This window comes from Poecile atricapillus, chromosome 30 (genome assembly GCF_030490865.1).
Source record: "Poecile atricapillus isolate bPoeAtr1 chromosome 30, bPoeAtr1.hap1, whole genome shotgun sequence".
NCBI lineage: Eukaryota > Metazoa > Chordata > Aves > Passeriformes > Paridae > Poecile > Poecile atricapillus.
The window spans coordinates 168,276-192,508 of NC_081278.1; the positions used below are offsets into that span (position 1 = coordinate 168,276).

The 24,233-nt window shown below is 67.0% G+C and overlaps 7 protein-coding genes across 35 annotated transcripts; 4 read left to right on the forward strand and 3 right to left on the reverse strand.

Annotated features, from left to right (window-relative positions):
- Nucleotides 1-216: 216 nt before the first annotated feature.
- On the reverse strand, nucleotides 217-3,232 carry BAX (BCL2 associated X, apoptosis regulator). Its single transcript, XM_058859664.1, has 6 exons — nucleotides 2,961-3,232; nucleotides 2,796-2,844; nucleotides 1,802-1,963; nucleotides 1,587-1,722; nucleotides 1,409-1,513; nucleotides 217-1,159 (listed from the first exon to the last, which is right to left on the reverse strand). Exons 1-6 carry the CDS (start codon nucleotides 3,082-3,084, stop codon nucleotides 1,058-1,060), a joined length of 678 nt encoding a protein of 225 aa, XP_058715647.1. The 5' UTR covers nucleotides 3,085-3,232; the 3' UTR covers nucleotides 217-1,057.
- A 67-nt stretch (nucleotides 3,233-3,299) lies between these two features.
- On the forward strand, nucleotides 3,300-5,379 carry CD37 (CD37 molecule). 11 transcript variants are annotated; one of them, XM_058859651.1, is made up of 8 exons: nucleotides 3,300-3,595; nucleotides 3,824-3,896; nucleotides 3,985-4,109; nucleotides 4,332-4,406; nucleotides 4,504-4,608; nucleotides 4,675-4,854; nucleotides 4,916-5,011; nucleotides 5,268-5,377. In XM_058859651.1, exons 1-8 carry the CDS (start codon nucleotides 3,530-3,532, stop codon nucleotides 5,343-5,345), a joined length of 798 nt encoding a protein of 265 aa, XP_058715634.1. In that variant the 5' UTR covers nucleotides 3,300-3,529; the 3' UTR covers nucleotides 5,346-5,377. The 11 variants fall into 11 exon arrangements, with proteins under 11 accessions (XP_058715634.1, XP_058715628.1, XP_058715632.1 ...); XM_058859653.1 differs by having other exon boundaries at nucleotides 3,355-3,595; nucleotides 4,928-5,011; XM_058859645.1 differs by having other exon boundaries at nucleotides 4,504-4,854; nucleotides 5,268-5,378.
- A 90-nt stretch (nucleotides 5,380-5,469) lies between these two features.
- Nucleotides 5,470-8,051, forward strand: KASH5 (KASH domain containing 5). 13 transcript variants are annotated; one of them, XM_058859635.1, is made up of 13 exons: nucleotides 5,470-5,687; nucleotides 5,762-5,836; nucleotides 5,925-6,105; nucleotides 6,185-6,234; nucleotides 6,315-6,381; nucleotides 6,461-6,604; nucleotides 6,678-6,798; nucleotides 6,887-6,937; nucleotides 7,012-7,231; nucleotides 7,316-7,389; nucleotides 7,522-7,586; nucleotides 7,675-7,732; nucleotides 7,799-8,051. In XM_058859635.1, exons 1-13 carry the CDS (start codon nucleotides 5,639-5,641, stop codon nucleotides 8,030-8,032), a joined length of 1,389 nt encoding a protein of 462 aa, XP_058715618.1. In that variant the 5' UTR covers nucleotides 5,470-5,638; the 3' UTR covers nucleotides 8,033-8,051. The 13 variants fall into 13 exon arrangements, with proteins under 13 accessions (XP_058715618.1, XP_058715619.1, XP_058715620.1 ...); XM_058859636.1 differs by having other exon boundaries at nucleotides 6,681-6,798; XM_058859637.1 differs by having other exon boundaries at nucleotides 6,464-6,604.
- Nucleotides 8,052-8,116: 65 nt separating this feature from the next.
- On the reverse strand, nucleotides 8,117-10,510 carry FLT3LG (fms related receptor tyrosine kinase 3 ligand). Of its 6 annotated transcripts, XM_058859661.1 has the most exons (8): nucleotides 10,158-10,501; nucleotides 9,957-10,058; nucleotides 9,616-9,669; nucleotides 9,350-9,493; nucleotides 8,922-9,054; nucleotides 8,686-8,849; nucleotides 8,391-8,463; nucleotides 8,122-8,288 (listed from the first exon to the last, which is right to left on the reverse strand). In XM_058859661.1, the coding sequence occupies exons 1-7, from the start codon at nucleotides 10,185-10,187 to the stop codon at nucleotides 8,422-8,424; spliced, it is 669 nt and encodes a 222-aa protein (XP_058715644.1). In that variant the 5' UTR covers nucleotides 10,188-10,501; the 3' UTR covers nucleotides 8,122-8,288; nucleotides 8,391-8,421. The 6 variants fall into 6 exon arrangements, with proteins under 6 accessions (XP_058715643.1, XP_058715644.1, XP_058715642.1 ...); XM_058859659.1 differs by having other exon boundaries at nucleotides 8,391-8,433; nucleotides 8,686-9,054; XM_058859657.1 differs by having other exon boundaries at nucleotides 8,686-9,054; nucleotides 10,158-10,500.
- A 149-nt stretch (nucleotides 10,511-10,659) lies between these two features.
- ALDH16A1 (aldehyde dehydrogenase 16 family member A1) lies at nucleotides 10,660-16,182 on the reverse strand. Of its 2 annotated transcripts, XM_058859628.1 has the most exons (17): nucleotides 16,002-16,181; nucleotides 15,485-15,587; nucleotides 15,133-15,259; nucleotides 14,738-14,919; nucleotides 14,588-14,665; nucleotides 14,247-14,434; nucleotides 13,970-14,125; nucleotides 13,492-13,683; nucleotides 13,031-13,135; nucleotides 12,811-12,947; nucleotides 12,646-12,739; nucleotides 12,367-12,428; nucleotides 12,016-12,093; nucleotides 11,741-11,915; nucleotides 11,476-11,652; nucleotides 11,063-11,185; nucleotides 10,660-10,859 (listed from the first exon to the last, which is right to left on the reverse strand). In XM_058859628.1, the coding sequence occupies exons 1-17, from the start codon at nucleotides 16,095-16,097 to the stop codon at nucleotides 10,698-10,700; spliced, it is 2,235 nt and encodes a 744-aa protein (XP_058715611.1). In that variant the 5' UTR covers nucleotides 16,098-16,181; the 3' UTR covers nucleotides 10,660-10,697. The 2 variants fall into 2 exon arrangements, with proteins under 2 accessions (XP_058715611.1, XP_058715612.1); XM_058859629.1 differs by lacking the exon at nucleotides 14,588-14,665 and having other exon boundaries at nucleotides 16,002-16,182.
- Nucleotides 16,183-16,681: 499 nt separating this feature from the next.
- Nucleotides 16,682-19,049, forward strand: PIH1D1 (PIH1 domain containing 1). Its single transcript, XM_058859644.1, has 9 exons — nucleotides 16,682-16,914; nucleotides 16,992-17,055; nucleotides 17,137-17,325; nucleotides 17,423-17,484; nucleotides 17,556-17,640; nucleotides 17,723-17,816; nucleotides 17,892-17,982; nucleotides 18,281-18,469; nucleotides 18,554-19,049. The coding sequence occupies exons 1-9, from the start codon at nucleotides 16,834-16,836 to the stop codon at nucleotides 18,584-18,586; spliced, it is 888 nt and encodes a 295-aa protein (XP_058715627.1). The 5' UTR covers nucleotides 16,682-16,833; the 3' UTR covers nucleotides 18,587-19,049.
- A 246-nt stretch (nucleotides 19,050-19,295) lies between these two features.
- Nucleotides 19,296-24,037, forward strand: SLC17A7 (solute carrier family 17 member 7). Its single transcript, XM_058859748.1, has 12 exons — nucleotides 19,296-19,395; nucleotides 19,805-20,027; nucleotides 20,307-20,425; nucleotides 20,512-20,626; nucleotides 21,010-21,097; nucleotides 21,383-21,469; nucleotides 21,642-21,781; nucleotides 22,079-22,225; nucleotides 22,340-22,472; nucleotides 22,546-22,656; nucleotides 22,733-22,860; nucleotides 23,557-24,037. Exons 1-12 carry the CDS (start codon nucleotides 19,334-19,336, stop codon nucleotides 23,845-23,847), a joined length of 1,644 nt encoding a protein of 547 aa, XP_058715731.1. The 5' UTR covers nucleotides 19,296-19,333; the 3' UTR covers nucleotides 23,848-24,037.
- The last annotated feature ends 196 nt before the right edge of the window (nucleotides 24,038-24,233 follow it).

Genomic DNA, 24,233 nt, shown 5'->3' on the forward strand with positions numbered 1-24,233 from the left:
AAAAGAGAAGGGGAAGGGACCCCGATTCCCCTCAAAAGGGCCCAGGGCAGCCGCCCCCCCACCAGCCACGTGGCAAAAGAGAAAGTGAAAGAGGCCCGGCTCCGCCCCCCCCAATTCCTGTCCCCGCCCCTCTCCATCCGCACCCCGAGATCCTCGAGGGCTCCCCGAGGTTTCTGGGGGCAGGACAGGGACACGGCGGAGGGGAGGAGACACACGCCCAAGAAGCATCGCATTTGCCTTTTATTTCCATCGAAATTCCCGAGATACAAAAACCAAGGTACAAAAAAAGAGAAGAAAAAAACACTACGGAGAAAAGCAATGGGGGGAAGGCAGAGCCCACCCATTTTTTGGGAGTGGGGGTTCCCCGTGACGTCATCCCCGAGAGCACCATGGGGGTTAGGGGAAGGGGTCACTTTGACCCCCCCGCCTCGGGGACACGGGACCTCCAAAAACGGGGGGTTGAGGGGGTGTAAACGGGGGGGGTGTGGCCCCCCCACCCTGAGAGCCTCCGCCCCGGGAGGGGGGTATTGCACCTGGGGGGGCCCTTTTTGGGGGGTGGGGACCCCCAATAAATACTCACCCTACAGCCATGGCTGTAACCCTACCCCCCAACCCCCCACCTCATTTGGGGGGGGGGGGCACAGAGACACCCCACCGACCCCATCCACCCCCATATCGGGGGTGGAACTGCAGGATCCCCCCCACTCAAAGCACCGCAAGTCCTGGGGTCAAACCGAGGCCAGGGAGGCCCAGCACCGGGACTGGGGGGCACGGGACTGGGGAAGGGGGGGTGTCCCCATCCCATTCACCCCCAACCCCAAATCCTAGCTGTGGCCTCTGGACACTTATGGGAAGGGCTGGGGGGGCCTGGGGGAGGGAGGGGAGGGTCCCCCCAGCTCAACCACTGCCCCAAAATCCAGGTGAGCGAGTCCTGTTGGTTAAAAACCCCCCCGGCCCTGGAAGGCACTGGGGGTCAGCACCATCCCTGCCGGCAGGGCCAGTCCGGGGAGGGGTTCAGGGGGTGGGGGAGAACAAAACATGGCCCCCCCCCGAGAGTCTACGACATCTTCCAGATGGTCAGTGAAGCCGTGAGGACACCAGCGGCGAAGATGGTGATGGTCTGCCAGGTGGGGGTCCCGAAGTGGGACAAGAGCCCTTCCTGGGAGGAGGGGACACAGGAGGGGAAAGGTCACCACGTGTTGGGGATTCCCAAACCTCCCTCCAGAACAACCACACTCAGAGGAATTGGGAAACAGAGGACAGAGAAGAGGATTTAGGGTAAAAGGGGATGCTGGGGAGGGGAAATTCCCAAACAAGGGCTCACCCCCACAAGGAATGGCTGGGTTTGGGGTGTTAGGGAGGGGTCAGGGGCTTGGCCCCCTGAGGAATGGGGGGTTAGGGGCCTCACCCATCCGCCCTGGGCCTGGATCCAGGCCAGCACGTGTTCCTGGAGATACTCCATGGTCCAGCGCAGGATAGTCTGGACCAGCTCCGGGACCTTGGTGCAGAGAGCCTGCTGGGAGCAGGGAGAGGTCAGAGGGGGTTAAGGGGGACCAGGGAAGGCCACTGGGGAGCTCCACACCCACCTTCAGCACCAGTTTGCAAGCAAAGTAGAACAGGGCAACCACACGGCCCCAGTTGAAGGTGCCATCGGCGAACATCTCCTTGGCCACGCGGAAAAACAGCTTTTTGGGGGCATCACACCCCACCTGCTCAATCATCCTGGGGCAAGAGATGGTGGGAACAGTCAGGGCAGGCTTGGGGACACCACAGACACCCCCAAGAAGTGGCAGCTGCCCACCTCTGCAGCTCCATGTTGCTGTCGAGCTCGTCGCCGATGCGCCGCAGGCACTCGCTGAGGCGTTTGGTGTCAGGGCTGCTGGGCTGGGTCTCACCCAGCTCGGCAACACTCAGGGCCACGGCCTGGGGGTCCCCGCAGCGCTCCACACGGTCCCGCACGAACCTGGGACCCCCGGAACTCTGGGTACTCACTGTATCCTCCCCTGGCTCTGTGTGTCCCCTTTCCCTGTGTCCCACCTGGAGCCCAAGTCCTTCCCACCAGTGTCATGCCTGGAGCTCAGGTCCCCCCAGGTCCCAGATGGACCCCAAATTCCAGGATCCTCTCAAGTCCCCCCTAATGTCCCACCCCTAATGGACCCCAAGTCCTCCCTGTGCCCTGTGTCCCCCTGGGATCCTCTCAAGTCCCCCCACATCCCCTAGATCCCCATTCACTCACAAGTTCCCCCTTGCACACACCGTGTCCCCCCAGTTCTGCATCCTCCCAAGCCCCACCAAGTTTTGAGTCCCCCCCTGAATCCCGTGTCCCCCCAGAATCCTCACAAGTCCCCCAGGTCCCTCCCAAGTGCCCCCATGTCCCCCTGCGCCCCCAAATCCTAGGATTCTCTCACGTCTCCCCGGTTCACCCCAAGTCCCCTGCCGCACTCTGTGTCCCTCCAGTTCCACACACTCTCGAGTCCCCCCAGGTCCCCTCTGCATCCCAAGTCCCCCCCCGCAGTCCCAAGTCTCCCTACACCCTGTGTCCCCCAAGTCGCTCCACGTTCCCCCTGCACTCTAAGTGTCCCCCTGCACCCTGTGTCCTCCCCTTGTCCCCTTGCACGCCACGTCCCCCAAGTCCACAGTCCCTGACCCGTAGCCAGTGTTCCCTCGCCATCCTCTCACGTCCCCCAGATCCTCTACCAGTCCCGAGTTTCCCCTGCACCCCGTGCCCCACGAGTCGCCCCTTGGGCCCCCCAGCCCCGCCCGTTCTCCCGGCGGTCCCCGCCTCCCCTACTCACGCCCGCAGCAAGATCGCCCCCGTCTGCATGATCTGGTCCGAGGAAGCCCCTGCGGAGAGCGGGGCGCTTACAAGGGAGAAGCGGCCACCGACCCCAGCCGCCGCCCCACCCCCGGCCCGTACAGGCCGCGCCCCTCCCCGAGTCCCGCCAAGCCCCCTCACTCACCACCGCCCCCCGGGGGAGGGGCGGGCTCTCCGGAGCCGCCCCCAGGCCCGGCCCCGGGATCGCCGCCACCGCCGCCGCCGCCGCTGCCCCCGCCCCGCTGGGCCGAGGCCGCCGCCGCCGCCATCGCGCCCGAACCACGTGGCCCCCGCGGGCGTCACGTGAGACCGGCAGCGTGGGCGGGGCACCCTGGTCACGTGATCGGGGGAACCGTGAGATGCAGGGGCGTGGGCGGAGGTGAGGCCACGCCCATTGTTCCGCCCCCGGCCCCACCCCTTGGCCCGTCACTCATTTCTCGGTCCCACCCCTCTCCCGGGCTCGGTCCCGCCCCCGCAGCCCCCCGGGACCCCCGGGGTCACCCCCCATTCCCAGGGGTCACACCAGGGGGTCACCACCCCCATTGCTCATGGGGGTCCCGGGGCGACGCCCCCGCGGCGCTTCCACCTCCCCCGGCCCGAGGCGGCGGCTCCGGATGGGGCGGGAGGAGCGGCCGCAGGCGCGCGGGGCGAACGGGGTGCGGTTCGGGCTTGGGGTGCGCTCTGAGTCCGTGTGTGTGTGACCCCCGTGCAGACATGAGCCCCAAAAGCTGCCTCGGCTGCACCAAGTGGTTCCTCTTCCTCCTCAACCTCCTCTTCTTCGTGAGTGGGGCTGGAGGGATCTTGGGGGGCAGGAGGGAGAGGGGGGAAGTTGAATTTGGGAGGGCAGGGGGGAGATGCGGGACATACAACTTGGGGGGACTTGGGGGAGATGTGGGAACCTGGGGCTGACGAGACACGGGGCGACCTGGGAGGACCAACAATCTCCCAGTGTTTCTGGGCACCGGGGGTCCCGCATCTCCTGACCTGGGCTCCCCCCGGCCCCTGCAGTTCCTGGGCATATTCCTCCTCGCCTTCAGCTTTTGGCTTCTCTTCGACCGGCAGAGCTTTGCCACCGTGCTGGGTAAGGGACTCCCAAAGTGTGGGGTACCCCAAGACATGTGGCACCCCGAGCTGGGAGGCTCCCTGACCCCCCCCGCCGTGTCCCCCAGGGTCACCGCTGGTCAGCCTGAGGGTCTGGTCTTACGCCTTCTCTGGGGTTGGCATCGCCACAATGCTCCTCGGATTCCTGGGGTGCCTGGGGGCTCTCAAGGAGGTCAAGGTCATGCTGGGGCTGGTGAGCTGGGGGGCGTCGAGAGGGGTCACGGAACTGGGAGGGGGCTGGGGTAGCTGTGCTGCAACTTCCTGGGACAACCGCAGGGCCACGTGCTGCCACCACATCCTGTGCCTGGGGATCAGCAGTGGAGAATGAGGGGAACCCTCTGAGCTGCCCCGGGTACTGGGGAGGGGCTGGGAGGGAGGTCTGGTTGACTCCCACCTTCCCTGTTTATCCCAAAAGTATTTTGGGCTCCTGCTGCTACTCTTCACTGCCCAGATCACCGTGGCCATCATCGTGTACACGCAACGCACCACCGTGAGTGCAGGGGTGAACCCAGAGCTTGCGGGAGGACCCTGGGGTCGGAAGCGACCCTGGAGTCATGGGACAGTGATATGCCGATCCCCCTTCCCAGCTGGCTACAAAGGTGGCTGTCTACACAGAGGAGCTGATCCGGGGGTACCCAGCCCAGGGACCACCTGGGGACACCCATGAGAGCTGGGACGCTGTCCAGCAACAGGTGAGATTCCCCAAAAGGACCCCAAAGCCACCCCACGGTCACCACACTGGCCCTCTGCCCCCCCAGCTCGGCTGCTGTGGCTGGAAAGGACCCCAGGACTGGGACCACCATGATGACGCCACCAGGGACAGGGACGGGGCCATTGCCTGCTCCTGCCTCAGGGCACACAACAGCACCCACAAGACCCCATCGATGTTCCCCCACGGCCGCTGCCCCATGGCTGCCCTCCAGGACATCTTCCCCAGGGTGAGGCACGAGGGAATCTGGGGGTCCTGGAGCTCTGCGGGGCGCTCAAGGTGACCCCCAGTTGTCACCCCAGGGCTGCAAGGAGAGGGTCCAGACCTGGCTGGCTGGAAACCTGGTCACCATCGTGGGGGTGTGCATAGGCATCGGCCTGGGAGAGGTAGGGAGGATGCCCTGGGGCAGAGGGCTGAGCTGGGGGGGCCTGGGGGTGGTCGGAAGTCCGTGGGACCATAGGTTGGGTGGGCTGGGCAGCAGCTGGAGGTGCCAGGGAGGGTTCAGGCGATGATCCGTGGGGAGCCAGGGGTTGGTGGGGATTCAGGGTGGCCAGAAGGGTCCGTGGGGCGTTCAGGGTGGCCGGGAGGGGGGTCAGGGGTCCGAGGAGTTCCGGGAGGGCTAATCCCACTCTCTACTCCCAGCTCTTCCTTCTGATGCTGTCGATGTTCCTGGTCCGGAACCTGGACTCCCACTACGAGAAGCTGCTGAGGGGGCTCTGAGGGGGCCAGGGGGGCGTGGGGGGAAGCGCGGAGGGTTTTGTCCTTGAATAAAAGCCGTGGGGAAGCCGCGGAATCGAGACCGGACCGGGAGCGCGCGGCCCGCGTCGAGCGGCGCGTGCCACGCCCCCTCCCCGCTGGGTGGGAACGGCGCGCGCGAGGCCCCGCCCCTTTCCTCCGCCGTGAGGCGATTCCCGCTCCCCCTCAGTCCCACGACGCTCCCGGGACGCCCAAGAAACCCCCGAGCCCCGGCTGTGCCCTGGGACAGCGGCGACACCGGAGCACCCCTGAACACGATGGCTGCAGAGGGTCCCTGCGCCCCGGGCGCTGTCATCCCCCTGCCAGGTGCGGGGACCATGAGGGAGCGGGGCGGGGGGGTAAGGCGCCGGGGCCCTCCATAACCCATGTCCCCCCCTCAGCCCCTGCCGAGAGCAGCTGCTCGGACGAGTTTGCCCTGGACTGCACCTTCGCTGCCTGCGACCCTGAGCGAACAGGTAGCCAAACCCCCTGGGGCTATGGTGGCCACAGCCACTCTCCTCCGGGAGTCACCACCAACGTCCGTGACCCCTCCACCCGGCCCAGGGATGGTGCAGCCGCAGCGGGTGGTCGAGTATGTGGCAGCGATGACGGGGCACAGTGGGCACGATGGGCGGCTGCGGGCACTGCAGCAGGCGCTGGACCCTGCGGCCGCAGGCACGGCGCTGGACTGGACCCGATTCCGCACTGCCATGGGCGCCTGGATCGCAGCGTGCCGGCAGGACGGGTCAGTGCTGAGAGATGGGGCAGCGCCTGAGGCCAGCTGGACCACTCAGTTGTGCTGACCCGTGGCTCCGTCCACGCAGGGCCGAGGAGCAGGATGTGGCGACTGGTGACGCTGGACCAGCACCAGTGGGTGGGTGTTGGCACAGGAAAGGGGAGTCAGGATGGCCCCAATGGGGACGCAAACACAGCCCACTGTGTCCCGTCCCGCAGAGGACGACGGACATGTGTCCCCAGCAGCCGCCCAGCTCCAGGGTGACAACATGGATGTCACCACCCCGTAAGTGCCTGCTGCGGGGACACCCCGCCATCCCTGGCCATGCTCCTGGGAGCACTTAGGGACCCGTGGGACTCCCCAGCAGTGCCGAGACCGCGGGGCTGCGGAGCCGTGCCCGGCAACTGGCAGCCCAGAATGCCAAACTGCAGCGGGATGCTGAGCTGGCCGAGGAGCTCAACACCCGCCTGGCTGAGGAGATTGCACAGCTCCAGGCACAGCTGCGAAGGTGCTTCTAAGGGCTCCCGGGCATGGGGTCTGGATCAGCATCCTGGGAATGCTGAAATGCCATTTGGCTCCAGCAGTAGCCGGCAGGCACTGGAGCAGGCCAGGGTGGCTATCGAGGAGCTGGATGATATGAAGGCCACAGTGAAGCAGCTGGAGGAGGAGAACACAGAGCTCCGGCGACAGGCACGGCATGCGGTGAGAGGCTTAGCTGAGGTGCTCTGTGGTGTCACACGTGGTGTCACACAGTGCCCCCTCACAGCCATGCCCTCCCTGCCCTTCCCAGGAGAAGCAGCAGTATAGCCTGGGCTCGCAAGCCGAGGCTCTACAGGAGGAGGTGAGCCTGGCACTGGGAGCTACCCTGGCGGGTCAGTGGCACAGGGAACCTCAGCCCTGTTTCACCCCTGGCAGAACCAGCAGCTCCTTGCCGAGGGCCAGGGACTGCGGGAGCAGATCCAGGCGCAGGCAGCCCGGATGGCCAGCCTGGAGGTGAGCGGTGGCACAGTGGCCATGGTGGGCGGTGCTGGGGGCTGTGTTAGTGATGAGGAGTTCCTGTCCCCATCCCTCTGCCCAGGCCCAGCTCTGCCATGGCACTGCCCTGCTGTCTGCCCGGGACACAGCCCTTGCCCAGGTGAGCGCTGCTCAGTGACACTGCCACCACCTCAGCTGCCACTGAGGCCACCCCCAGCCCTCTCCCACAGCCTCTCATGTCCAGGCCCTGTCCCACAGGCAGGGCAGCGGATGCAGGAGCTAACAGCAGCACTGGAGGAGTACGAGCGGGTGGTGCAGGTACGGCAGGTCCGGCCTCGGTATGAGCCTAGACAGCAGCCACTGAGCTCCTGGGCCACAGCAAAGCCACATAGTGGCCACCCTCTCTGTGGGGGTCAAGGGCACAGGGTGACAACCCCCTTCTTCCCCCAGGAACTGCGTCTGGAGACAGCGCGGCTGCGGCAGCAGCTGGGCCGGATGCGGGACGCATGGGCCATGTACGGGGGGGATGCGTGGGCGGGGGACATCCTCAGGAGGCTCCAGAGTCCTCACCTCGGCATCCTCACCCTCCTCTCCCCACCACAGGCGCCCGTGGTGCCCACGCAGCCAGCTGGACATCCAGGCCACAGTGGCAGTGAGTCAGGTAATGGTGGGGTCAGGGGAGACCCTGCAGGGTCCCCTCAGCCACTGACCCAGAGGCTCTGCCCAGGTGACAGGAGACAAGGAGGAGGAGGACACGGGGATGGTGCTGTCCAGAGGAGGAGGCCTGGCGGGGAGCAGTGAGGAGGTGGCTGAGGTGGTGGCCCCACAGGCACTGTTGTCACCATGGACACCACTGTCACCATGGGCTCTGGCGCTGCTGGCGCTGCTGGCCCTGTTCTACCTCCTGCCACACCAGTGGCCCCAACCCCAGCTGCGCTACCGGGGCCCCCCACCCCTGTGAGACCCCCAGTAAAGACCAGTTGGGCACTGCTGCATCCATCCCACTCTGTACCAGTTCCCCCAAACGCTCGTCCCAGTCCACCTAGTTCCTCCCAGAGCAGGGTCAGAGTCCAGGTGTCAACATCAGCTTTATGGGCACTGCAGGGGGCCAGGCTGGGCCCTCTCATCTCTCCATGGCTCCAGGAGATCCCGGTGTAGCCCCCAAGGGCTTCCAGCAGGGAACTGGGGGGTCCCTATCTCTCACCAGTGGCTCAGGCCTGGACAGGGGCAGAGGGAGAGGACTTGATGATCATGGGGCCTCCTCTGGCCCCCCTCAGGACATTCCCAGTGATGCCAGTATCCAGGAGCCCTCCCAGTACCTGTGTTTGTCCCCAAGTACTGCTCAGCCGCTCAGGTCCCATCCTGCTCCGATGTCGGGGGTCCCTGTGAGAGCTGGGGGGGGCTGAGGGGAGTGACCTCCCAGTGCTCCCCAGTGCTCCCAGTGTCCTCAGTCCTCCCAATGACCCCAAGAGAGCCAGCGCCCACGGTGTCCCCGGTGTCCCCAACACACACAGCACCCCCAGTGCCCCCTGTGCCCCCACCACCCAATGTGCCCCCAGTAGCGCCATCCCCTCCAGTGTCCCCAGTGCCCTTCAGTGCCCCCAGTGTCCCCACCTGGGCACAGGGTCTCCTCCACAGCACCCAGGCTGCTGCTGCCAGGCCCAGGGCCCCCCCAACTCCCCCCAGCAGCACCAGCCCATGTCCAGCAGGGCTGGGGGGTCCCTGCCTGGCCCCGAAGGTCCCCTCGTGCCGCACTGCTGGGCTGGTCAGTGTCGGGCCTGGGGGGAGATAGTGGTCAGCGGCTGCCCTGGGGAGCTTACAAGGGTCTCTCAGGGGTCCCGCGGGGGTACCTGGGTGGCAGCGCAAGCGGGCGCAGCCAGGGAAGTGGGGGGGTCTCCCTTGCAGCCCCCCCAGGTGCTCCGCCAGGGTCTCCAGTAGCTGCGACACATTCACCGTCTCCAGCCGGACACAGCCCTGGGGGTCCTGGGGGGATGTCATAGGAGCCCCCCAGGGGACCCCAGACCGCTTCTGGACCACCCTGGGAAGCCACAGAAACGCCCCAGAGTCCCTGAACCCCCCCCCCACCAAGACCCCCAGAGTAACCCTGGTCACCTCAGGGTACCCCCAGACCTCTGCGGGGTCCCCAGAGTCCTCAGGCCCCCAGGCTCACTTTGGTCTCCCCAAGACCACCCCATAACTGCCCACCTGGAGCCTCCCAAATCCCCCCCCTTCCAGGACCCCCAAGCCCCCTTGGAGCTCCCCGAGGACCTCCACCCACCTGGATGTGACACTCAGCCACAAAGTGGAGCTGGGCAAGGAGGTTCCTGAGCAGGGGTGCCAAATCCTTCCCTGCCACCCCTAACATTCGCTGCAGAGCCAGTGCCCCGAAGTGAAGGCCCCAGAGATCAGAGCAGCTGCTGTCCTGGGGGTCCAGGGGAGTTTGGGATTTGGGGAGACACAGGTCAGGGCTCAAAGGTATCAGGGGGTGCAGGAAGAGAGGAGGATTCACGGGGCACACGTGGAATTCCGGGGGTTCTCACTCACTGGCTCCAGGTTGCTGGGCATCGCCACAGGGTAGTCGAGGAGCAGCCAGGGGGTCTGTGGGAGGGGTCAGGGGGTCCCCAAAAACAGCCCAGAGGACTGAGGGGGGCGCTCAGGTGGTCCCCAACGACCCTTTGGGGGTGAAGGGGTGCAGTCAGGGGGTTTTCCGGACCAAGGGTGGGGCCTTCCCTGGGAAATGAGGGAATTGGGGGGGGGGGGGGGGGGGGTGGAGCGCAGGGGAATCCTTTGGGTCTCGGGGGCATCTGGGAAGTCCCGTGAGGACCCCGGAGGTCTAGAGGCATACCAGGGTGCCCGGGAGGGGGTCCTGGAGGTGGGGGTCTCACCAGGTTGTTCAGGTGGGTGCTGAAGGTGCTGCTGACGGGGTTAAAGCCGAAGGAGCAGCAGCTGCTGGGAGTGGACATGGCCAGAAGAAGCAGCAGTGGCACCTGGGGGGGGCACCGGGGGGTTCTGGGAGTCCCAAGGGGCTCTCACGGGGGTCCCAGAGGGGCACAGGTCATATCTCGAGGAGTGGGGTCCCCACTTACCAGAGTAGAGCTGGGGGGGAGCAAGTCCATGGTGGTGCAGAGCTGGGGATAGCGCACCGAGACCCGCGAGCGCTCCCGGAGCCACCCCCGGGACCACCCCCGGGACCCCTCGGGCCGCGGCGGAGCCGCAGCCGAAAGCGAAACTGGGACCGAGCCGGGAGGGAGCCCAGGAAACCCGAGGGTTCAGCGGGACGTCCTGAGCCTCCTCCTCCCTCCCCGTGGACCCCAGGCCGCACCTTCCTCACCCCGGGGAGGGCACCGCGAATCCCACGGAGGCTCCGGCGCTCGGGACCCGCTGCCCGGCCCTGCAGAGCTTTGGGTGCGGCTGCCCCGAGCGAAAGAGGGGGGCCCGGGCGTCCGGGCACGTGCGGGGGCGTGGCACCCCCAAACCCAGCCCGAGACCCCTCCCCGCCCCCCCCCCAAACAGAGACACGGCAGCAGCTGCGGCTCCGAGTGCTTTATTGGGCTGGGGGTCGCGGGGCTGGGGGCACAGTGTGAGGTCTGAAACCTCCGTAGGTTTGGGGGGTTCTGGGGGGTGTCTCAGGGACCGCCCCCCGGCAGCCAAAGGCAGTGGGGACGAGTGCAGCGCAGCTCCAGCTCCCGCTCGGCTCCGGGGGGGGGGCCCTGCCCCGGAGCCCCCAGGAGTCCCGCCGGGACCCCCCAAACGCGTGGGACACTCACGACAGAGGCCCAGTCGCAATCCTGGGTGGATGGACACAAGAGGGGACAGCTGCGGACAGTCGGGGTGGTATCCCCCCTCACCCCAAATCCCCGCCACAGCAGGCATCCCACGGCTTGGGAGCCCCAACACGTCACAGCGATCCACCCAGTGTCACTGCCCACCCTCCTCACGTCCTCACATTCAGTTCCCCCCACGGCATTTTCCCCAGTGCCCCTCCACTCACCGCGTCGCCCCCGCAGAGCCAGAGCCCGTCCGGGTGCTGTCGCGCCAGGTGGGATCCGGACCGCCGGGAATTCCCGGGAAGCACCGTTAGGGCACCCCCCGGGAGCCCCGCGCCCAGCAGAGCCTGGGGACACAGGGAAAGGGGGGAGTGTCACCGAGGGGGAGGTCCTAGGGTGATGGAAAGGGTCATAGACCGCCCCGGAGAGTTTCAGGGGGGCACATGGGGGCTTCTGGGGGTCGAGGGGAGGCACACAGAGGCTTATAGGGGGAGCACATGGGGGGGATCACAGGGAGGCACTCGAGGGTCCCTGTGGGTTGCAGTGGGGAGGTGACACAGTGGGGGTCACCCAGGGATTCCTGGGGTGGCACAGGTGATGCTCGGGGGGACAGCACGGGGGTCCCGCGGGTCCGCACCTTCCGTAGCCGTTGCGCGGGACCGACGCCGCCGGGGGGCGCTACCACCACGACACAGTTTCCGAGCGCGAGCGCCGGGAGGAGGAGCTGCAGCTCCAGGGGGCGGGGCCACCCCCAGACCACGCCCAACACGCCGAGCGGCCGTCGCGTCAGCAGGGCCCGCCCCCCGGGCACGTCCTGCAGCGGGATTGGTCACGCCCACTCCCGAACACCGGCCCCTTCACTGCCCCCCCCCCGCTCCCGGCCCCGGTTTAACCACGCCCACCTGCACGGCCCCGCCTCCGCGCTCCGCGCGCGCCGCCCAGCGCAGCAGCGCCCTCTGCGAGCTCCCGTCGGTATCGCCGGTGTCGCCGTCCTCGGGGCTCCCGTGTCCCGCCCCCAGCGCTGCCGACGCCCCCCGCAACACCCGGGCCCGCGACACCCCCGGCAGCCGCCCCCACCTGCGGGAGTCGGGGGCGTTGAGGACCGACCCCCTCTCTCCCAGGGGTCCCATCGTCGGGGACGCCCCTGAAAGGGCCACCCCCGACCCCAGTCACTCACCCTGGGGCAGCCCCTCGGGCGGCTGCCACGGCCTGAGCCAGCTCAGGATAGCCGGGGTCATCCGTGGTCACCAATGGGCTGGGACAGGGACAGGAGGTCAAAGGGCATCACTATGGGAGGGAACTGGCGGGGCACCGGGACCCCTGGGACAGGAAGAATCGGGGTCCTGAGAGGAACACGGGACCCTCTGGGGGGACAGGATGGACCTGGGGCCACCCAGGGGGAAGAAGGGGGTCCTGGGGCTGTTAAACAGGGGTCCCAGTGGAGTCTCGGCCTCAGAGTTCTTGTCCTGGGACCCCCTAATTTTGGGTCCCCATCCTGGGGAGGGGTCCCTGTTCCATCAGGGGGTACCTGAGCCGCTCATCCACCTTGGGGGGTTGTTCCCAGGGGGGGCACCCGAACTCTCGCAGCGCCTGGAGGGAGTTGGGGGGGAGCAGAGCCCATCTGAAACAGCACAGGACCATCCCACCCCGGGAACCCCCAAAACCCACCCCACTCCCTCCTAATCCATTCAGGACCCACCCCAGGAGACCTCTACATCCCTTCAGCTTCTCCAGGGCTCCCCCAAACCCCCCTGGACCCCTCCCAAACCACCCAGGACTCCCACCAGAGCCCCCTTGGGACCCCCACCTCATCCAGGTCAGTGTCTGTGGCCCCCCCAGCGCAGCCCCCGCTGGGGTCCAGCAGGTCCAGGGCGTTGAGCCACACTAGCCCCTGGGGCAGCCTAGAGAGGGGTCAGCGCTCAGTGCTCAGCAGCCGCTCCTGGGCTCAGGGGTCAGGAGGGCTCACGGTCACCTGTCCGCCGTGTCCAAGGCCACGGTGATGTCCTGGGCCCAGACGGCAGCAGCTGCGGTTTGGGGCAGTGCTGAGGCCACGGCCACGGCCTCAGTGGGGCCACGCACGGGCAGCAGCACCAGCAGTGGCCCTGGGGCCTGGCAGGGCAGGGGACACTCAGAGGATCCCTGAAAAGCGCCCCTGGGCACCCCCCCAACCCAGCTCATCCAGGGGCACCCACCGGCTCCCGCAGGCAGCACAAGGTGGGGGCCACCCCTGAGATCAGCGTCGGGGGGTAGAAACGATGGCCCCCCGCCGGCAGTGGTGGCAGTGCAGCCTGGAAAACCTGGGTAGAAAAAAACAGGGATGTCCAATGAGCAGGACCCCCAAAATGCCACCTGGGGCATCCCCAAACTGCCCTTGGGGGACTCCCAAAGGCCCTCACAGCTGGTCCCAACATCCAGGAACCCCCAAACCCCACCCAGGGAACCCTGATGTCCAGGAACCCCCAAATTTCTCCCCACAAGACATCTCAAACTCTCCCCCAGGGGACCCCAATGTCCAGGAACTCTCAAACTCAACCCCAACATCTGGAAACCCCCCAACACCACGTGCCTCTCCCCACCTTCCCAACCCCTTTGTGTCACCCCAGTGTCCCCATGGCCACTCCATCCCCATGGCCCCCTTTGTGTATCCCCTCACCTGAGCCCCCTCCTCCTGCGCCTCCTGCACCACCCCCTCAGGCAGGCAGGTCCCAGGGGGCAGCGGCCCCACCTCCGTTTTCGGGTCCATAGGGTCCCCAAGCCGCAGCCCCCCGAGCCGGGCCCGGAGCCGCCGCTCCAGCGCTGCTCCCACCGCATCCTGAGCCAGCACCACGCACCCCCCCCACGGGAACTGGGGACATGGTGGGGACACATCAGAGCAACCTGGGACACTCCAGGGACTCCCCTGAAAAACTCACAACCCCCCCCAAAAAAATACATCCCGAAAAACCCCCACAAAACCTCCCTGGAACTCCCAAAATAACCCCCCAAAACCCCCTGAAACCTCCCCAGAAGGCCATCACAAAAAACCCTGAGAAAACCCTAACGCCCCAAAAAAACCCCCTGAAACTCCCCCCCCCCCCCCCAAAAATCTCCCCAAAACCTCCCGACAGCCCCTGTGACTCCCCAAGCCCCACCAGCACCGGGGGGGTGGCAGCAGTGGCAGCGATGGCGGCGGCCGCACTGTCCAGGTCGGCCGAGTCAAGGACGATGACAACGATGCGGCCCCCGCACGGAACCCCCAGGCGTGGCCCCCGGCACGGGGACCCCCAAACCAGGGCCTGCAGCTCCTCCTGGAGGACAGGGGACAGCGCATAGGGACATGCCCAGGGACCCCCAAACTGAGTGAGGGCAGGGGGCAGTGCCAGCCCCTGCCCGTTGTTGTCACCTCCCAGTGCTGTGATACGGCTGTACCTGGGGGGCTCCAAGGAAGGTGACAGAGGTGACTTCGGAGTGGGCACGCAGGGCCTGGCACAGCTCTGGGGGTCCTGCCAGGACGTTGATGACGCCGGGAGGCAGCACCCCTCCCTCCCCGCTGAGCTCCCCCAGCAGCAGCAGTGGCAGAGCTGCGGCCGCAGGGGACAACACCAGAGCCGTGTTCCCTGCAGGGACACCCCAAAGCTGCTGGGATTGCCCACAGGAATATTGGGGAGCCCCCCACACCTGGATCCACCTTTGTCCTGTGGATCTCCCCCTTGTTCCCTGGATTGTCAGTTGTCCCCAAGGTCCCCAACTGTCCCCCCCTCTCCACTCACCCATGGCCAGGAGCGGCCCCAATTTCCAGAGCAATGCTGGCAGCGAGCAGGGACCCCCCAGGACCACGGCCACCACCCCTGGGGGGACACACAGGGGGTCAGGGAACATGTGGAGGGGACAAGGTACACGGTGGGGACGGGGCCACTCACCCATGGGGGTCCAGCCCTCCAGGCCAGGGAGGCCAAGCTGGGCCCCCGCCGCAGGCACCTGGAGCAGCCGCAGCCCCAAGTCCAGGTCAGCTCCGAGGGTCCGGCAGAGCGGCCGCCCCCCAGCCAGGGCCAGCAGGGCCCCCATTGTCGCCCTCCGGTCACCTTCCAATGTGGCAGCCAGCCTGGGGGGCACCGGGGACACAGCAGGGACAGTGGGAGGACACAGAGGGGACATCAGGGATGGGGGCCATGGGAAGATCAGGGGGTGATGAGAGGGGTTTGGGGTCACTCCAAGTCACCTGGGGTCACACTGCCACAGATGGAGGGAACAGGGACAGGTCAAAGGTCACCCAAAGGGTGCAGAGGAGGTCACCAGGGGTCATGGGGTCACTCACCGGGTCAGGCACTGCCCCCGCTGCGGCGCCGCCAGCCCCGCCCAGGCCTTGGCCGCTGCTGCCGCCGCCGCCACAGCCACGGCCAGGTCTGAGCTGTCCCCTGCCGGCACCACTGCCACCGTCCGGCCTGGGTACAGACAGGGTGTGACAGGGGCTGGCCACTGACTGCTGTCCTGACCCCAAATCCCAACCCCAATTCCGTGGCCCTGCCCCGATCCCAGACCACAATCCCTGACCCCTGACCCCTTACCCTGGTCGTGGTCTGGACCAGCAACCCCAAATCTGTGACCTTGACCCTTAACCCCCAACCCTTCCCCTGTCCCTGACCCCAATCCCTGTCCCCCCCCTGTACCGGTGGTGGCCTCCTGGCATTCCAGGCTTGTCCTTCCTGGTGGCTTCAGCCACGTTCCGTCCACAAAGTGTCCGAGGCTGCGGCTGTGGGACTCCAGCCATGCCTGGATGGAGTGGGGGCCACGCCTGGAACCTCCCAGCCCCAGCAGAGCTGCCCCCCGCCCTGCCCAAATGACCTTGGGGCCATGGGGGGACTTTGACCCTGAGGCACCCCAAGGGACGCTGGGCTCCCCCCGTGACCCCTCCAGCCCCAGGAACTGCCCAGGACCACCCAGCGTCCCCTCAGTGTCCCCGTAGTGCCCCCCAGGACACCTCCATCCCCACAGAACCCCCAAAATTCGTCCCAATTGCACCCAGATGCATCTCAAAGCCTCATTATTTTCCTCGGACCCCCCCCCCCGCCCCCTTCTCAGTTCCTCAGGAGACCCTCAAGAGTCCCCCAAGAGGCCCCCGAGATCCTCAGGGTCCCCCCAGGACCTCCAGAGCCCACCCAGGGGAACTTTCAGATCCCCCCGCACCTCTCCCGGGTTGATACCGCCGGGGATCGGCCCCTCCTCCAACGTGGCGAAGATTTTGGGGACCGGGGGAGCCCCGAGCACCGACAGAGCAGCCATCGCCGCCGAGGGGCCACCGAGACGGGGCGGGGCTGGACAGAGCGGCCCCGAGAAACCACCGAGACGGGGCGGGGCTGGACAGAGCGGCCCCGAGAAACCACCGAGACGGGGCGGGGTTGGACAGAGCGGCCCCGAGAAACCACCGAGACGGGGCGGGGCTGGACAGAGCGGCCCCGAGAAACCACCGAGACGGGGCGGGGTTGGACAGAGCGGCCCCGAGAAACCACCGAGATGGAGCGGGGTTGGACAGAGCGGCCCCGAGAAACCACCGAGACGGGGCGGGGTTGGACAGAGCGGCCCCGAGAAACCACCGAGATGGAGCGGGGTTGGACAGAGCGGCCCCGAGAAACCACCGAGATGGAGCGGGCTTGGACAGAGCGGCCCCGAGAAACCACCGAGACGGGGCGGGGTTGGACAGAGCGGCCCCGAGAAACCACCGAGATGGAGCGGGGTTGGACAGAGCGGCCCCGAGAAACCACCGAGACGGGGCGGGGTTGGACAGAGCGGAATCCCTCACCCACAGCCCTCGCCTCCCGGAGACCACCGAGATAGGGCGGGAGCGGCCAGGGGGGGGGTCCCCGCGTAACCATGGAGACAGGGCCGCGCCGGGAGCGGAAGTGACGGAATGTGAACACGCTGCGGCCGCGGTACGGGCGGCCCGGTGGCCTCGGTCCGTCCCGGCACGGGCGTCGTGGTGTTCGCCCCCGGATCCTCCCCCGGCCCGGTCCACCAGGCCATGACGGACCCGTCGCTGCTCTCGGCCGAGCTGGAGGCGGACGAGGAGGAGGAGGCGGCGCTGCGGCGGCTCCTGCTGCAGGTGGGGGATCCTGGTCCCAGTTCCAGTCCTGATCCCGGTCCCGGTCCCGGTTCTGAAGCCCGCCCTCATTCCCGCAGGTGACCCCGGACCACGAGGAGGCCCCGCGCCCCGGCCCCGCCCGCGCGGTCACCCCGCAGCCGGGTAAGGGGGCCTTCGGTAGATTTTGGGAAGGGCTCGGGGGGTCCCCGACCCCCCCAACACCGAGTCCCGTGTCCCCCCCAGGGCTGTGCGTGAAGACCCGCGCGGGTGGGGACAAAGTGTTCGTCAACGTTTGTCACTCGCCCGAGGTGCCGCCGCCCCCGCCCGTGTCCCCCCTGGGCCTCCAGAAGCTCCTGCAGGAGCCCCCTGGCCCCGACGGCGGCTTTCGGATCCCCATGAGCCTCGGGGAGCCCCACGCCGAGCTCGACCGAGGTCAGAGACCCTCCCCCGAAATTGTCCCCGAGTCTCCCATTTCCCTGGGCACCCCCACGAGCACCAAATTCTCGCCAAATCTCCTCAAATCCTGCAGGAGGCCGAGGCTGCACTGCCTACGATGTGGTGGTGAATTCGGGGTTTTTCAGGACGCTGCAGGTGAGAATCAGGATGGGGAAAGTTGGGGTCTCAGGGGAGTCTGGGGGGCTCTGACCCTCCCGGCCCCCCAGGCCGATCCTTTGTACCTCGAGTTCTTCCTGACCGTGGCCATGGAGGGGCTGTCGGAGAAGTATGGGGTGGAACTGGAGCCCACCGGTGAGACTGGGGGGCGCTGGGAGGGCTCAGATGGGGCTGGGGAGTCTGCCCCCCCCACGTAACCCCCCCATAACCCCTTCAGGCTGGAGGGTGCTGCGGAATCGGAAATTCCTGGGCTCCATCTCGGCCCAGAATATCCGGGCCCGGCCCCGGCCCCACATCCAGGAGCTCCCCGGGTGAGTGGGGACCCCCCAGGACCCATCCCCAAAAACCCTGGGGCCCTCCCAGCCTGACCTGTGCCCCCCACACAGTCCCCCAGACCCCCCCCAGTTCGTGGTGGTGGCTGAGCCCTCGGCCCAGGACCCACAGGTGCTGCAGGCCCGGGTCCACCTGCCCCAGGTGGTGAGTGGGGGCAACTGGGGAGAACTGGGAGGCGCTGGGGTTTGGTTATGGGGTTCCCCTGATTCCAGGGGGAGTTTGAGGGGCAATGGGGGCAGACTGGGAGGCTCAGGGGGCACCGGGGGGTGGGATGGGGGGGAGTCCCATTGTCCTGGGAGGACACTGGGGGCTGTGGTAGGAAGGGTTTCCACGATCCTGGGAGGCTAGCGGGACAATGGGGGCTCCCCTAAAGCCCGACCAGGGCTTGGGGGTGCTGTGGGCGTGCCCCAACTCTGGCCCCGCCCCTTTGGGCTCCCCCCAGGAGGGGGCGGGGTCTCTGTGGCTGGGGCTGAGCGAGGAGCGGCTGCTGCTGGTTCGCCCGCCGCCAGGGGGCGCCGCCGCGGACGGGGCCGCGTGTCCGCCCGCCCGCCAGGGGGCGCTGCTGGAGCTGGGGCTGCCCCTCCCCGCCGACCCCGCGCGGTGCCGCGCGCGCTTCCACCGCCGCTCCAAGGTAACCATGGCAACCGCGGGCCGGGACACGCCCTATTCCGGCCGGGGGACACGCCCCTCCCTGAGCACCCGGCGACCCCTGCAGGTTCTCACGGTGACGATGCCGCTGCGGGTGTGAGGGACGAGGGACCCCCCGCCACGGACCCCTTGAGACCTTCCAGGATTGCTCTGCACCCTCCCCAGGACCGTCCTGGACTTTCCCTCAGGGACCCCCTTCAGGATCCCCTAACCTCTTTGGGGTCCCACTGGAAACTCCTGGACTCCCCCAGGATCATCCTGGACCCTCCCACCTCAGGATCATCCTGGATTTCTCCTTGGGGATCCCCCTCAGGATCCTCAGACCTCTTCGGGACATTTCTCATGATGGTCCTGAGAATGCCATGACCACTCAGGGACCCTCCTCAGGACCCCCTGATCCCCTCCAGGATTGTCCAGCATCCCCCCCAGGACCCTCCTGTTCCCCAGAGGCCCCTCCTAACCCCTCTTCCCACCCTCGACATCCACTCGGGATCCCCCGTTCCCCTTAGATTCCCCCCACCTACTTTTCTGTATGAAACCCCCCAATAAAAGTTAAACCCAGACCATGTTGTGTGATTGGCCGAGGCCCCCCCGGGGCGGCTCAGCCCACGCAGGGGGGGATTGAGGGGGATTTAGGGCTGAGCCGGGGCCGGGGGGGGCCGTGGGGGACTTCCCAGAGCTTCCCAGGAAGAGCAGAGAGGCCCCAGGAGCCACCAGAGGGGTTGGGGGGCTGCGGGGAGGGAGGGGGGACACCCCCAGCTGAACTCTGGGTGTCCCCCGGGTGTCCCTGAGGGGGACAGAGGTGTCCTGGGGGGTTTCCCCTCGGGCCATGGTGCCCTGATTCATCATGGAATTCAATAAGGAGGAATTCCGGCGCCAGCTGGGGGCTGGACTGGGCCGCCTGCACAGGTGAGACCCCAAATTTGGGGGCACAGGGACATTGTGGAGGGTCTGGGGGGTCAGGATTAGGGGGGTGGGTTGGGACGGAGTGTGGCTGTGGCTTTGTCACCCCTCTGTGACAAGAGCCTGTGGGGAATTTGGGGTCAGGTCATTTGGGGGGGGGGCTTTTGAGGGAGTTTGGGGTGTCCTGCACACGTGTGTGTCCCCCCCACCAAGCCCACGCGTGTTCGTGCCACGCGTGTCCCCGTCCCTGTCCTCGTCCCCTCCCCGGCGCCACCACCACGGGGGATTTAGAGCCTTTAATCTGCTGCCACCGCCGCCGCGGGGGGGTCCCGGGGGAACCTGGGGACACGGCGGGGGGGAAAAGGACATGGGGGGTGGGACTGGGGTGAGCGGAGCCCTCCGCTGGCCCCTGCAGGTTCCTGGAGCGGCGCCAGGATGACCCCGAGAGCCTGGAGCTGAGCTCGGGGGGGGCGACCCCAACCCCACCGCGTCCCCCCGTGCTGGACTGCACGTTCTGCGGGCTGCCCCGGCGCTACGGGATCGCCATCCTGTGCGGGATCGGCTTCTGCATCAGCTTCGGCATCCGCTGCAACCTGGGCGTGGCCGTGGTCAGCATGGTCAACCCCAGCCACGGACAGGTACGGGGGCAGCGGGGGCAGAGTGGGGAGGGACAGGTACAGGGGCAGCAGGGACACAGACTGCCCACAGACAGGGGACATCAGGGATTGCTGGGATCCAGGTATGGGGCCTGGGCACGTAAGGGGGCAGCAGGGCCAAGGAACAGGTGTGGGGTCCCTCGGGGGGGCCACAGGTCTGGGATGTCTGTGGGACAAGGGACGCAGACAGGTGTGGGGGACACACACCTGGACAGGGAGTGTCCCCCCACCCTACTGACCCCTCTCCTGGGTGTCCCCCAGCATGCCCAGTTCAACTGGGACCCCGAGACAGTGGGGATGATCCACGGCTCCTTCTTCTGGGGCTACATTGTCACCCAGATCCCCGGTGGCTTCATCGCCCAGAAATTCGCCGCCAACAGGTCAGTGGTGGCCCTGAAGTGGGGGGCGGCCCTGAAGTGGAGGGTGGCCCTGAGAGTGTCGCTGTCACCTCCGTGCCTCTCCGCAGGGTGTTCGGGCTGGCCATCGTGTCCACCTCGGTGCTGAACATGCTGATCCCATCGGCCGCGCGCACCCACGTCGGCTGCGTCATCGCCGTGCGCGTCATGCAGGGGCTGGTCGAGGTCAGGGCAGGGCGTTTTTGGGGGGGTTCAGGTGTTTTCAGGTGTTTGGGGAGATTATCTGGAGAGTTTTGGTGCGTTGGGGGGTTTTGGAGGTGTTTTGGGGTGTGTAGGAGGGAGCTGGAGTGGGTTTGGAGGTTTTCCAGTGACTTTGGGGTGTTTTGGGACATTTCATGTTGATTCTGGGGTATTTGGGGTGGGTTTTGTTCAGCTGGTGAGGTTGGGGTGTGGACATCCCCACACTCCCCCTGGCCAGGGCACGGCCAGGGCTTGGCCGGGGTGGATGTGTCCCTTGTAGCCCCCGGCCCCGGTGCCCGGCAGGGTGTGGCTGTGTGGGCGTGGTCTTTGTGGGCGTGGCCCGTGACGATCCCGCCCCTTTCCGGCAGGGTGTGACCTATCCCGCCTGTCACGGCATCTGGAGCAAGTGGGCACCGCCCCTGGAGCGGAGCCGCCTGGCCACCACGGCTTTCTGCGGTATCGGGGCTACTGATGGGCTCAGGGGGGCTACTGGGGGGCTACAGGGCCACCACAGCCTTTGGAAGAACGGGGGGGACGTGGCACAGGACCCGGGGGTGGCAGGAACCCAAGGTAGGGGAGAGGGACACCTCCCCAGCCCCGGTAATCGGGGTCTGACGGGGTGGGAGCGGCACATAGGGGTCCCAGGGCTTGCAGACTGGTGTGGGGCTGGATGGAAGCGGCGGTCCTGGGGTGTCACTGCGTGTCCCCGGGTGTCCCTGGTCACCGCTGTCCCCCCGGCAGGCTCGTACGCGGGAGCGGTGGTGGCCATGCCGCTGGCCGGGGTCCTGGTGCAATACACGGGGTGGAGCTCGGTGTTCTACGTCTACGGTGAGACCCCCACCCCCCCGGGACTCCCTGAGCCCCCTGATCCCCCCCTGGGGTCCTCGGGATCCCCTGAAACCCCCTGAGCCCCCTTAACCCCCCCCGAGGACCCCGGACCCCCACCAGACCCCCTCAGGGACCCCTCCCAGTGCCCCTGGTGACCCCAGTGTCCCCCCAGGCAGTTTCGGGGTGTTCTGGTACCTCTTCTGGGTGCTGGTGTCCTACGAGAGCCCTGCCCAGCACCCCACGATCTCCCCCGAGGAGCGCAAATACATCGAGGAGAGCATCGGCGAGAGCGTGGGCAGCAACCCGCTGCTGGTCAGACTGGGAGCACTGGGATGGGCACTGGGGGGTCACTGGGAGCACTACTACCACTACTGGTCAGACTGGGAGCACTGGGACAGGCACTGGGAGGCACTGAGGGGGGTCACTGGGGGTCAAGGGTCATCGGGGGGTCACAGAAGGGTCACTGGGGACACCACATTTGGGGCTACCAAGGGCACAAACAAGATCCGGGTGCTTCATCCCGTGGGAATTGCAGCCAGACCCAGACTGGAGGTGGCATGGGGGTCACTCCTGCTGGTCAGCTGGTCAGTGGCCACTCCCTTTCCACAGCTGGCCACGCCCTGGCGCCACTTCTTCACCTCGATGCCCGTCTATGCCATCATTGTGGCCAATTTCTGTCGCAGCTGGACCTTCTACCTGCTGCTCATCAGCCAGCCAGCCTATTTCGAGGAGGTCTTTGGCTTTGAAATCAGCAAGGTCGAGCCCCAAAACCCCCACAAAACACCCCAAAAACCCCCACAAAAAAAATCCACCAAAACCTCCCCCCCAAAATCCCCCAAAATTCCAAAATCCCCTCAAACCCCTGTGCAGGTGGGGCTGCTGTCGGCGCTGCCGCACCTGGTGATGACCATCGTGGTGCCCATTGGGGGCCAGATCGCCGATTTCCTGCGCTCCCGGGGGCTCATGTCCACCACCAACGTCCGCAAGATGATGAACTGCGGCGGTCAGAGAGGGGACAGGAGGGGACATCAGGGGGGACACGGGGGGGACAGCAGGTGACAATGTCCCCCCCACAGGGTTTGGCATGGAAGCCACGCTGCTGCTGGTCGTGGGCTACTCCCACTCCCGGGCCGTGGCCATCTCCTTCCTGGTGCTGGCTGTGGGCTTCAGTGGCTTCGCCATCTCTGGTGGGGACAGGGAACAGAGGGACGGGGGGTGGGGACAGCAGGGGACACCTGCGTGACACCCCTGTCCCCCTCCCAGGCTTCAACGTGAACCACCTGGACATCGCCCCGCGCTACGCCAGCGTCCTCATGGGGCTGTCCAACGGCGTGGGGACACTTTCCGGCATGGTGTGTCCCCTCATCGTGGGGGCACTCACACGCCACAAGGTGCGGAGACAACACAGTGGGACAGTGGGGGGCTTGGGGGCAGCAGAAGCCAGGGAGAGACAGTGGGACATGGGGGGACAGTGTGACATGGGGGGACAGTGGGGTCAGAGGGGACATTGGGATCAGTGGGGACAGTGGGACATGGGGGGACAGTGGGACATGACGGGACAGTGGGGTCAGAGGGGACAGTGGGACATGGGGGGGACAGTGGGACATGGGGGGACAGTGGGACATGAGGGGACAGTGGGACATGCAGGGGGGACAGTGGGACATGGGGGGACAGTGGGACATGGGGGAACAGCGGGACATGGGGGGGGACAGTGGGACATGAGGGGACAGTGGGACATGGGGGGACAGTGGGGTCAGAGGGGACATTGGGATCAGTGGGGACAGTGGGACATGGGGGGACAGTGGGACATGGGGGGACAGCGGGACATGAGGGGACAGTGGGACATGAGGGGACAGTGGCACTCAGGGGGACACAATGGGGCAGGGGGGACACGAATTTTGAGGGTCGCGCTGGCCCCCGTCACTCACTGTACGCTTGGCCCCGCCCACTCGCTTTGGCCCCGCCTCCTCCCCCTTGCCCCGCCCCTTATTTTCCCGCCCTTCCCTTGGCCGCGCCCACTCGCTTTCCCGCGCTCTCAATTGACCCCGCCCTTTCCCCGGGCCCGCCCCCCGCGCTGATTGGCGCAGACGCGGGAGGAGTGGCAGTGGGTGTTCCTGATCGCCGCGCTCGTGCACTACGCGGGCGTGGCTTTCTACGGCGCCTTCGCCTCGGGGGAGCCGCAGCCCTGGGCGGAGCCGCCGCGGGAGGAGGCGGAGCCGCTGGCGCCGGGCGGCCTGGGCAGCGACGAGGAGGAGGAGGAGGAAGGGGAGGAAGAAGGAGGAGGAGGAGGAGTCGGCGCGGGGGGACCCCCGGGAGGACCCCCCGCGAGTTACGGGGCCACCGGCACCACCCCGGCCCCGGGGACCCCCCACGGGTGACGCCGGACGCCGGCTGGAATGTGCTGCAAACAACCGCACCCCCCCCAAGGGACCCACCAGGGGACCCCCGAAGACCCCCAGGGACCCACCGGGAAGCCGCCGCCCTCCTCCCATGGCCCCCAAGACCCCGGAAAGCCGGGCCCTCCCCCTGCTCTGTACATATATAAATACAAGGAGCGGCCGCTCGAGAGCCTCCAGCGTTGTACTCGGGGCGCTGGGAGGGGCTGGGACAGGTACGGGGGAGCACCGGGAGGGCTTGGCGGAGGTACTACATACATACAGACATAAATATGTACATAAATACGTACATAAACACATGCATACATATTGGGGGCCACCGGAGGGGCTGCTGGCGGAGCACTGGGAGCTCGGGGAATGGCTCGGAC